This window comes from Hylobates moloch, unplaced genomic scaffold (genome assembly GCF_009828535.3).
Source record: "Hylobates moloch isolate HMO894 unplaced genomic scaffold, HMol_V3 SCAFFOLD_2, whole genome shotgun sequence".
Lineage (NCBI taxonomy): Eukaryota > Metazoa > Chordata > Mammalia > Primates > Hylobatidae > Hylobates > Hylobates moloch.
The window spans coordinates 93585421-93598128 of record NW_026652277.1 but is presented as its reverse complement, the minus strand read 5'-3'; the positions used below and the strand labels follow the sequence as shown (position 1 = coordinate 93598128).

Here is a 12708-nt window from a genome sequence, read left to right as displayed (position 1 = left end):
AATTAGCCGGGCACAGTGGCGCAAACCTCCAGTCCCAGCTACTCGGGAGGCTGAGGCAGGAAGATCTCTTGGGCCTAAGGAGCTTGAGGCTGTAGTGAGCGGTGATTGCACTACTGCACTCCAGCCTAGGCAAGAGAGTGAGGCCCTATGTCAAAAAAGAGAAAAGAAAAAACAAAAAACAAAAAAGAAAGTCGATCCAGAGAAAACAAAGATATATACAATATTATTTAAGGAAACTTTTTTTCCTCCCTCCACTCCCGTTTTCTATTAATTTTGTTTCCCAACACGACATTAGAATCTCACAGACAGCAGTGCAAATGCCACACTATTCTGGCCTGGGTCAGTTGCACCCTAAGGTCATAGATGCATAAGCTTTGTCACCCTTAGCATTGTTTCCTCACCTTACCTAACAGTTTGGTTCTGAAAAACCATGTAGAAATGAAATCTGGTCAGTCATATCAGATTGTATATGAACGAAGACAGCTTGAGATTTAAAATGATCCATTTTATAAATAGAAGTGTTTTGTATAGAACAGTTATACTTTTCTTTGTACCTCCTCTCATCCCTCCCCCATATACTATTTTACAGAATGCACACACACTAATCTCCTTCTTCTTATAAATCAAGAATATTATTTACTTAAAGCTTAAATCGGGGAACATCATCACAAATAATCATCTTTCTTGATCATCTACTTTCTTCCCTTTTTTATTCAATCATGTATTGAATAACTATATAAAGTTGTATATGTATCAAGTATGTGCTGGGAGTTGAGGAAGCAAAAAGTGTGAATAAACAAGCCTTGCCCTGAGGAAGCTGACAATCCAGCAGGGAGGACCAATATGAAAATGACCACAATTCAGAGAGTAAGAAGGCTGTACTGTCACTGAGAACAAGTATTAGCATAATCCAAGGGCATCAGGAAATTTTTAATACAAGACATGAAATCTTAACGGATACTAAGGCTACTAAGAGAATAAGTGGGTGCAGTATGTTTTAGACAGAGAAAACAGAAGATACTATAACAAAAAGGTAAAAGAGAACATTTGGGAAGCAAAGAATCCTTTCATTTGGTAAATATCTGTTGGTGCCTCTTCTACCATGCTCCCTGAATGACCTTAACACCAGAGAGACAACCAGAGAAAGATCAGGTCCCTGCCCCTATGCAGCTTACACACTGGTGGGAAGAGAGGTATAAACACATTTACAAGAACAGACAAAATAATTTCAGGTAGAAACATTATGAAAAATGTAAAAGAAGACAATGTGTTATAGAGACTGTAGAAGGTTTAGAAGCTGGTCTAGGTTGAGGGGTTAGGGAAGGCTGCTTTGAAGTCATGAATTTTGACTCAGACCAGATGAGAACAAAGAGATAAGATTGGTGGGTAGATTGGAAAAGGGGTGGGGGACAGGAAAACTACGTGGTTTTGAGCTTGAGCAACTGAGTAGATGGTGATGTCATTTTCTGAAATCACAAGTAGGAGGACCACGGGGGAGGAGTTGGGTAAAGGATCTTGAATGACCTCAAAAGAAAGCATAGACATTATTCTGGCTGTTATAGGAACTGAGAGAAGAGTTTGAGGCCAATAATGACTTTTTTGGATGTGTCTTTAGAAAGACAGTTCTGGTGTTGCTTGGAGGATGGATTGAATGGGCTTTATTACTATGTATACATATACACAACCAGAACAAAAGTTTCAGAAAGCAATAGTTACTCATATAAATATAATATATTCTATTTTCTGTTTTATTATATTTAATTTTTGAGTGATGATAACCAAATCAGTGAGTAGATTTCAGGACCAACTGATGGGTTACAACTCATGGCTTAAAAAACATTCGATTAGAAAAGAGTAGACACTAGAAGTGCCAAAAGATCTCTTTCCCCTTGTTTCCTGGTATGTGCACAATAGTTGGGATGCCCCATGAAACTCATAGAATAGTAGGGCAAGTTCCTTAGTTTTAACATGACTATATATTTTTTAAAACATCCTTTTGAAGTAAAGTAGCTGTAAACTGAGAGTTTTAATTAAACATACCACAACCCCCATATTTGATTAGTTCATATGTTAAATTAAAGAAGTATTTTTTAAACTAGCTTCCTAATGGTATTTAATTTTAAGCTTTATTCCATCTATCTTTACTTTAAAAGACCCAAGATGCCTAATGGCACCTATCAGTTGTGTGAGGATGCTGCAAATTAGTCACAGCTAGAGCCTGAAATTTATCACAGAAATCTCTGGCTGAGAGGCTGATTAACAATCAGAGCTGCTAAAACTAGGACTCCCACAGTTTTACATTGGGTTCAGTTTTACTGTAAAGAAATTTCACCATAATCAAAGCTCTATTTTTAATCTTCTTATTTTGGCCCAATACTTGTAGCCCAATCATCTATAGCAAGCAGATAGAGCCCCATGGCGATGGCCATTTTTCTTTGAAATCACTCACAAACAGATGTGTTCTCACCATAGAACATTAATACAAAAACAGGTTATTTGATGTAAAATTCCCCCACTCCTAAGCTTTTCAGCATATTACTTTTGCTCTCTCTAAAGTGTGAACATTTCCATCTCCCCAAGGAGGAGAGAAATCAATTCCCCTCCATAGCACACGTGCTTCCAGGAGCTGTTGCTGCATTTGCTGCCTTGTGAGTCTTAGGTCTACAGCAGCTGATTCATGTCCTAAGCCTCTTTTGCTCCCTTCAATAAAACACACGTATTGGCCCATCAGTATGTTTCTTTACCTACTGTAAAGCCTTCAATCTTGCCTCAACAATAATACCTTCCCTTTCATAATGCTCTATGGTTTTTCATCAATAATACCTTCCCTTTCATAATGCTCTATGGTTTTTCATCAATAATACCTTCCCTTTCATAATGCTCTATGGTTTTTCTCAATAATACCTTCCCTTTCATAATGCTCTATGGTTTTTCAAGACCGTTTCTTACCACAATTTCATGGCGTGTTAAAAACATACTACTGGGCACTACCCCCAGAGGTTCTGGTTCAGGATATTGAAGATCGGTCTGAGAATTTGCATTTCTAGCAAGCTCCCAGGTGATGCCGATCTCCTGCTGATCCACTGAGAAGTGCTGCTCATATAGGTCATGTTTTCAACACCATTAGGCTACCTCTCCTTTGTTACAATTGGCATTGACTTGTAGACTGTAAGTGTATGAGTATTTGCTGAATAAAATTTTAAAATAATTATCAGTTGAATCCATAACACCTACTGAGAACTTTTGAGCTCATGAAAAGAAATTGTATTAATTTCCTTATTAGACATTAATTAAGGAAATTTACATGGCAGAATGAAGTATAGAAACCTAAGCCTTCTCTTCTGCACTATTGTCCTTTAACAACCCACTACTAATAATAAAAGTGTGTACCTGAATTGCACGTTAACCTTTACCAACAAAATGTAAAAAGGTCATTGATTCTCAAATACCTCGTTCTCTTTTATGAAATAAACTTTAAATATACCTTGTTTTAGGTTGCATCTATGAAGTTCCATATGCATTCACTAGCTTTCACATGCTGGGAACATGTTTTCTCTGCACTAGGTGGCAGTATAATCCTGAAATTTGAAACCTAAGCTAAGGCATCAAAGACGAATTTGATTTCCAGTCTTCAAGTAGATAACTTTGATTTTAAGAAAATATTTCATTCTTGGTTATTTTCCACATGTATAAACTGAAGTATTATAATTGATTTCTTTTTAGGGTTCCTCTCAAAAACAAATGTGCAAATACAATGCACCCTGAGGTTCATGAAAGCCTACTGAAGGAGAAAGACACTAACTGAAAGATTAAAATTAACTCTGCCTTCATAGATGAGCCATCCACTCTGACCTCACTAACCACCACCAATTTCAGACTTATAACTAAACAGAGCCAAACCCAAGGTTAAGAATGTGGGCTCTGGAACCAGATTGCTTAGGTTCAAATCTCAGCTCCACCACTTTCTAGCTGGGAGACCATGGAGAGGTAATTAACCTTTCTGACTCATCTTATTTATCTGTAAAAATGAGTAATGAAAGCACCCACCTTATAGGTATACTATAAGGATTAAACTAGAGCTGAAAATAGTACCTGGCACTCAATAAATTTTAGCTACAATTTTTCTTATAACTCACTCTCCTCTGCTTTCTTCTTAGACTCAACCCCAATCCGTCTAGAAAATGGTGGCTCATTTAGATCTTAGAAGAGTGTGGCTGTGCTAGATACTAAAAACTATCCTAGACAATATACAACTACTCAAAAAACCCATTATAGATAGCAAGATAAATCAATTGAAAGCCCCCTTCTCCCTTCCATATGCACATCTTTGTCTGTTTGCTACACTTTTATGATTCTTCCTCCTATAATACTGCCCTTGGTAAGTCCTTCGAGCTCTTCTCATCAATAATACCTTCCCTCTCATAATACTGTATGCTTTTTCAAGGACATTTCCCATCACAATCTCATTTGTACCTCGCAACAATCCAGCAAGACAGATGTGACTCTCCTGTTTTCCTGGTGAAGAAACAGGTGAAGAGACCTGTATGAGTTCATGGTAATATGTGACAAATCTACTGACTGACTCCTGAGCAGATACAAATAAAAGGCAACTCCAGTAATCACTGGTGAACCAGTCAAACAGCTATTTACAAAACACTGCATATAGGATGACCGATGCTTACTGATTAGTCCTCTTGTGGGGACATAGGTGTATATACACATATATATATACATACATACACACACACACACACACACCACATATATGTATATGTATACATATGTGTATATATACATAAATTGTGTATACATGTATGTAATTGGTTTTTTCATTTTAAAATGTTATATGGAAAAGTAATATATGTATTTGGTAACATGTATTATATTTAAAAGTAAGATATGTATTTGGTAATAAAACAGGATGACTATAGTCAATAATAATTTAATTGCATATTTTAAAATAACTAAAAGAGTACAGCTGGATTGTTGTAACACAAAGGATAAGTGCTGTAAATTATGGATACCCCATTCACCCTATCATTAGTACTTAGTGTATGCATGTATCAAAATATCTCAGGTACCCCATAAATATATATATACCTATCACATACCCACAAAAATTAAATGTTAAAGAAGTAATATATGAACATTTTGGAAAAGTGGAAAATACAGAAATAGAAGAAAGAAAAAAAAACATAGTCTCACCACCTAGAGACAACTCGCTATTAACATTTTAAGATGTTTTCTTCCAGTCCCTTTTCTACATACAAGCTGTGGTCATACTCTACACAGTTTTACAGCTTCCTTAAATGCACATCACTTAAAACACTCATGCATGTGTTTTCGCAAAATTTAAATGCAATCATATAGCACATACAAAAAGATAGCAAAACCCAGGTATGAGAACTTTGCCTTGAAGTCAAGATTATAGCTTTTAATTCTAACTGCTGTAACCTTGAGAGAGAAAACAGCTATAGAGAAAGAGACAGTGAGTAACTGGGAGAGGTTCTTCCAGCAGGTCTTGGTTTTTGAAAGACATTCTTTTTCTCACCCAAAGCCATGTGGGACTATAAACTTGAAGCCAACCACCTAACCACAAAACCACAAAGGCATGTGTAGACATTCCAGTGGCACCAAAGTGCAACCACAGGAGAGTCCTTCCTCCTACCGTTTCTTAAATCCAAACATCTCTGAAACCATGACTAACTCCAGGAATAGCAGTAGCAACTGACATGTGGGCAGGTGAGAAAGAGCCTTTGTTCTTAAAGACTCAACTTAGAGCCACGACAAACTGAAAGGCTCTAGCATTAGCATACTTAGAGTGATTCCAGAGAGTGGTCAGTCCAGGGTGGAGCAGCAGAGATGGAAAGGCAGACAGGCAGTACCAGGATGGTGACAGAGGAGGAACAGAATCACGATTCATATTTTTTCAGCCTGTCCTGGCCAAGGGCCTCGCCAGGGCTCTCAGGACTTTTTCTAGAAGTGCAGTGTAAGGAGGAAATGTCAGAAACTATACTTCATACTTTTTAAAATATATATTTTTTATCTATATCTCTCATTATTTTGGCTATTTTACAGGTGAGGTTCAAAGACGTTAAATAACTTGCTAAGGGAAATTCCAAATGGCAGGCCAAAACCAAACTTTGGTTTCTCTAACATCAAAGCTGATGTTCTTCATATAATTTGTCATATTCTGAGTATACATACATGCACATGCACACACACACACACACACGCACACACATGCATGTTTTTAAGGACAGTCCCCGCTTCACTCTGCATCTAATTGTTCACTATTACTGTCTTCATAAACTCTCAAGCTGGAAAACTTCAAGACTTGCTAAGAAGACTTGCCCTTGTACTAATCACCAACTTGGTGCTGTAATTGTCCAAGGCTTTACCCTACTAATGCTTTGCTAAAAGCTACAAAAAAGTAGTGCTAAAATTCTCTCATACAAAATATCTCATGGAGAGTGATCATTCCTGTTTGAGTGTCCTAGACTTTATAAACTCTTTATTATTGACTCAATTTATAGAGCATTTGTGAATTTTTTATGTATTTCTGGTATTTTTTTCTATATTTCCCTGAGGTTCTATCCATATGTAACTTGTCTCAGCTTCTAACTCTCACACATTAGGGATCTTGATTACAATCTCTCCCATGCTCCATTTATTACCTATCGCAGTCAATCATTTTGTATATTCCTAAGCAGTCAAACTTCAACCAACATCATATTTAAAGCACAGTGCTGGCTACTAAGGAGACTTTCAGAGCCAAATAATGTCTTCTCTGTCCTCAAGGAAGTAGGCGGGACACCCACACACCCCAAAATTATGGAACAAACTTTGGCCTAAAAGGACTCCCCAAAAGAAAGCAGAAACATAAACAAAGTACTCTTGAGACAGAAAGGCAAAATGACTGATACTCTCCAGAAGGATTCAAAAGCGTTTCACAGAGGAAGTAAACTTAGCTTGACCCTAAAGAATGAATCCTATTTTACAGGCAGAAAAAAGATAGAAAGTTTTACAAGGCAGTTGGAATAATGTGAGCAGAAGCTCAGAGGCTTGAAAATGCATGGAGTGTAATTAATTACATTTCAAACATGACTTAGCTTTTTTGAAAATGTTGCATGTCATCAACCCAGAAGTTGAGAAAATGCATGTTATTAAACAATATTTAGTAACTAAATAATATGCCAACAATGTTTATGACTTTCTTACATTAGCCTACCTTTCATATTAATATTTTGCTACTGAAAATTAAATCAACAATTCATCTGCTACAGTGGAAAATCTGAAAATTTGGACTTTGATTACAGAACAACACAGTTCTAGGAGAACTCTTATTTTGGCCCACAACGGATTCTCTGTTTAGAGATTCCATCAAGACATAAAGAACACCAGGTGCCCTGATGTCAATGTCAAGGGAAAAGACGCAAGATGTCTTCATTCGGATGTAAAAAGTTATTTGCTATCACTTAAATTACAATTCTTTTTTTCTGTTAATACTGGTAACAGGCTACTAAGCTTGCTGAAGTCCGGTGCTAGGAAGGGTTAATGGCATAGGCAGAGAGCAATGCTTTCATTTCCTTGGAGGAAAGCTGATGGGTAAATAAAGTACACATTACTTTAAAAAAAAATAAAGATCGAGGAGAATCTTGGGTACATACTAAGTGAGGGCTTCAAGCTGCAAGAACGAAGGCATAGTGTCAAGAATGGGAGATGTGTTATGTGCAGGGAAAAGATTTGAAATTGAAGTTGCTCTGAACAGTGAAATGAGCTCTCAAGTGGAGCCAAAGGGAGACAGGGAAAAATGCAGAATGTAGCTGCAGCAACTCAGATGGAAATCAGCATGCCCATGATGAATTTCCTAAAACCTCTTCAGTCAAGTAGAACAAAATAGTAAAAAAGCAATAAAAGAATAAATGACCTAGAATTATTGGCCTCGCTAAGCATAACCTACTATGTAGCGCTGGTTTCAGAAGCAGATGCAGAGAAATTGCCGCCCCACAAGGCTTCCATCACTGTAGATGTTCTTTTAAGCTTTGTTATCTGACAGGACACTGTTGAACATGTAAAATGTTATTACAAGAATCACAGGAGTAATCAGTAGAAATCTGTCTCTTGGTACAATATTGGGAAATGTCATTTGGCTATGGATTTTTACCATAATAAAGTTGTCCATAAACACACACCATAAACACAGGAAACAAGAAATAAATAACTTTAATGTTATATCCAGAGGCTAAATGATAGATTGTTGGTATGTTATTGTGAGTAGTTATTTGAAAAGAAAAGAAAAAAGCAAGTTAGTTGACCCTTGTTGGATTATAAATAACCATAAAAAGACCTTTTTTTAAAGCAATTGAGGGATTTCAAAAAGTCTCCAGGCTTTGCTGTGTTGCCTAAAGAGCCCTCATGTTCATTCCTATTACTGTGTCCAGAATTACACTGGCTGTGAATTCAACTGTAATTTGTACAGTTGCAATTCATGTGTTACCTTTAAAAATAAACACTTCATGTGAAACCCAAGTACTACTGTTTTCTCAAATGAGAAATAGTGAAACTAATTTTAATGCAAGACTTGTCTTTCCATGTACTATAGTTCCAAAAGATCACTTACCTTCTCTCTAGCATGCTGCATGCCCAATGTTTCCAAGCCCTTCTCAAACAAGCCCCCACCTCTTCCACAAAGCTGATCTGGTACCTCCAGCCAGATGTTCTCCGTTCCGCTCAATCATAGGAAGAACTATTTACATGAAATGACATTACATTCTGTTTTATAGGCAGAAGAGTACAGTAGAGAAAGCAGGGGGCATCTAAAATCAGGAAACTTAGACTTGAGCCCTTGTTCCTTTCATTAGCCTTGTAACACTACTGAGCCTGTTTCCTTTTTTGCCCAATAGGGACTTATCTTAGAGGCTCATTGTGAGGCTCAGTGAGTTAATCCATGCAGGAGAGCTGGATAAAGTGTAAAGTGCTCTACAAAGGTAATTGTTATTTCAGAATTAATATTTAGGGAGCATCATTATATGCAGGACACAGTTTTGAGCACTGCATAGTAATCAAAGCTGAAGAAGGCAGATTCCCAATTCTCACAGACCTTAAAATATAGTAGAGAAGTGAAAACATTTACCTTAATAATTAAAACACAGGGTATTAAATAGTAAGTGCTTTAAGCCATATCCCCAGAACTTCAAGTAAATTTGACAAATACTCATGAAACAGGCTCTTGAGATACAAAGGCAAACATGATGGGTCACTGTCACTTATCTGGTGGGGAGGACAGATACACAATAATTATGGTAATACCGGGCAGATAATGATAAACACTGTAAAGTAAGTGCATGCATACTGGGAATTCATTAGGTCTGGGTAGATACACACACAGAAAGGTTTTTGTCTAGTTCAGTGGTAAAGTTTCATGGGCGATAACAGAGCTTAGCAACTGTTTCTAAAGATTGAGTTTTTACTTCCAAACAAGATAGAAAAGGACCAGATCTGACATCAGATTGACCAGCTCTGTGAGGCAGGTGGATGCTGGGAAGATGTGGAGGTGACTGCGGAGATTGAGCTGAGCTGGAAAAACCCTCAAGTAAGATATTAATAGTGGGTTAGGAACTTCCACAAGGCCACAGCAGAAATCAAACAGCAATGGGGTAAGAAGAGTATGGTGTAAGCAGAGGTTAAGGAACTAAGGGATAGGAAAAGATATAACAGTGGTTAAAGGAGGACAAGATATTTTTTCTTCATTTGTTTAAAAATAATAAATTTAAAAATAACTAACACTTGTACTGTTTACTACATGCTGGGTATTGCTAGAAACATTTTACCTATATTAATTCATTTATTGCAGAACCATAAGTTGTAGGTGCAATTACCCCTCAGTAGTGATGGTGAAAGTGAGATAGGGAAAGCTGACATTTATAGACTGAGAAAAACGAGTCAGTGCAGAGAGATTGAAGACAAAAGGGAGGATGCCCTGGAACTGAAAATAGCAGGAACTCAGGGATGAGGGGTGATTGTCATTTTCCTTTCTATACTATTCTTTGACTCCTAACTTCTTCACGATAGGCATTATCACTTTCTTTCTTTTGTTTGTTTGTTTGTTTGATACAGAGTCTCACTCTATCACCCAGGCTGGAGTACGGTGGCATGATCTCGGCTCACTACAACCTCCACCTCTCGGGTTGAAGTGATTCTCCTGTCTCAGCCTCCCGAGTAGCTGGGATTACAGACATGTGCCACCACGCCCAGCTAGTTTTTGTATTTTTAGTAGAGATGGGGTTTCACCATGTTGGCCAGGCTGGTTTCAAATGCCTGACCTTAAGTGATCCCCCCGCCTTGGCCTCTCAAAGTGCTGGGATTACAGGTGTGAGCCACCATGCCTAGCCTGCATTATCACTTTCATAATTAGAAAACTAAACAATATAAAAATAAGAGATCACTTATAGTTTATATTGTTTTTAAATTATTCTATATTTCTTCTGTGTTAAAATATGATTTCTAATAAGAAATTAGCTCCCTGCAGGTAGGAAGGGTGCCTTATTTCTTCTTCTACCCCTTCAATTGGCACCTGTTTTGTGTGTGTGTGTGTGTGTGTGTGTGTGTGTGTGTGTGTGTATGCTTAAAAGGGAACAAAATTAAACCCAACAAAACCCAAACCCTTGTTAATATTGCTTAAAATTTAACTAACTACCCTATATTGCTGTCTTTAAAAACTTTTTATGGTCTGTTTTTAATTATTTTTTCTTCCCTCTACTTCCCCTCTCAGTATATCACATTCTGTCACCACTGTTCTTGGACCTTAGAAAATAGGAAAACTCTTCTGGGGCTATCCAGATAGCAGGTTTGTTCTTATTGCCTCTTATTTTCCTGTATTGGAGAATTATAAGACCTAGATAGCCAAGTAATAATTTGAGCATACTGCCATTTGTTTCCTTGTCATTTTCATGGGCCAAGGTGAGTTATCAATTAAATTGCAGTATTTACATTCAATCTTAAAATAATTTAGCTTTCCCTCAAGCTACTGATTGTTGAAATTGGTTGTTTGTTGTTGATGTTGTTTATTTAGGGGAGGAGAAAGCAAAAGTGGCTTTTTATATTATTGTTTTCTTTATTATTGTTTTCTATATTTTCTATTCCTCCCTTTCTCCTCCTTCCCTTGTAGTGAGCCCATCCCCAAGGTTCATGTTTCTCTTTATTCCTATGAGATCTATTCCCCTTAACTTCCTCGTTACTCTACATTAAAAATCCAAGGAAGGCAGCCTAGATTCCCAGTTTCCATATATGAGAAGTACTTCCTTTCAAGTTCCAATGTGGTTCTAGTAGAGTTTTGTCTGGGAAAAGTCACTGGGGAGGAATAAAGATAAACACCTTGCTTGTCTTCATACCCTGGCCCTTGTGTGGACCTACATTTAGTACATTCACAAAAGAAGAATATGTTGTAAGTGTGCATATACTTCACACTTCTCCCTAGAAGTGCAGGTAAGAGGGTTCCCAGGAAAGTGAAACAAGAACCTCCTTAAAATTGAATGTAGGTTCTAATCTCAGTATAATTATTTGAAGCTACTATACATTGCCTGGTATTCTGGAACTATTTTTCCCTTGAATATTTCAATCCATTAGAGTCATTATAGCTGCTAGAAAGAGCATATCAGGCCAGGCATGGTGGCTCACGCCTATAATCCCAGCACTTTAGGAAGCCAAGGCAGGAAGATCACTTGAGGTCAGGAGTTCAAGACCAGCCTGGCCAACATGGTGAAACCCCGTCTCTACTAGACATACAAAAAAATTAGCCAGGCGTGGTGGCAGGCGCCTGTAGTCCCCGCTACTCAGTAGGCTGAGGCAGAAGAATGGCTTGGACACGGGAGGCAGAGGTTGCAGTGAGCGGAGATCATGCCACTGTGGTCCAGCTTGGGTGACAGAGGAAGACTTTGTCTCAAAAAAAAAAAAAAGAGAAGAAAGAAAGAAAGAAAGAGCATATTAGCATCATCTAGAAATCTTTTTTAAAAATGTAAATGCCTGGGTCTATCCACAGAGATTCAGATTTAATTGGTCTGGGATGGATGCCTAGACATCAGTATTTGCCTCCCACACCCTTCCTTTATCGTGCTAGTGATTCCAAGGTGTAACCAGGTTGAGAACCACTAGTATAGGGCCAATCCAAAAACCTAAAAACTTTAGGGGTGTTTGAATATATATCTTTGGATCTTAGAATACATTCCAGACCTCGTTCCTTTTTAATTAGGATAAGGATTGCTTCTGAGGTTAAAACAGAGTCAAAGCTATTCATCAAATTGTCTCTTCCTTTTCTACAAACATGCACACAAACATTAAACTAAAACAGCACTCCCAGGGCTGCTCAAGGGACTAACCAAGCAACCTGACCTACTTATCTTCTTCATACTACCTGTATGTGGCATCTTGCTAAACTTGCTAATGAGGTAGCAAAGTAGTTTAGGAAGGAAAATTATCTTTACATGGTAATAAGGCCCTGAGTCAAGAAAGTAAAACAAGCATATTACTGCTGAAAGTAATTAGGATAAAACCTAGTACTTTAAAAATCATCTAGTCAAAGAGGTTACATAATTTTGGCCTTGAACACCAGGGTATATGGAGAGCTTTGGGATATTGCAAACCATTCCTTGCTTCAATTTTTAGTTTTCAAGTACAAAATAGAGCAATGTTCAGGAAGTTGAAGTACAA

At 37.6% G+C, this 12708-nt stretch overlaps 1 protein-coding gene across 7 annotated transcripts in view; it reads right to left on the bottom strand.

The window, feature by feature from the left end:
* The window catches only part of COL9A1 (collagen type IX alpha 1 chain), a 197949-nt gene that overhangs the window by 91514 nt on the left and 93727 nt on the right, over nt 1-12708 (bottom strand). For 5 of the 7 annotated variants that reach the window (XR_009212388.1, XM_032154050.2, XM_032154107.2 and 2 more), the window contains exon 1: nt 8624-9903. The exons of the other annotated variants lie outside the window; for them this stretch is intronic. Coding sequence is in view for 3 of the 5 variants with exons in the window: in XM_032154050.2 (XP_032009941.1) it covers nt 8624-8644 (21 nt within the window). In the remaining 2 variants the exon portion in view is untranslated. Of the gene's footprint in view, nt 1-8623; nt 9904-12708 lie in introns of those variants that run through there. 7 annotated transcript variants of the gene reach the window in all.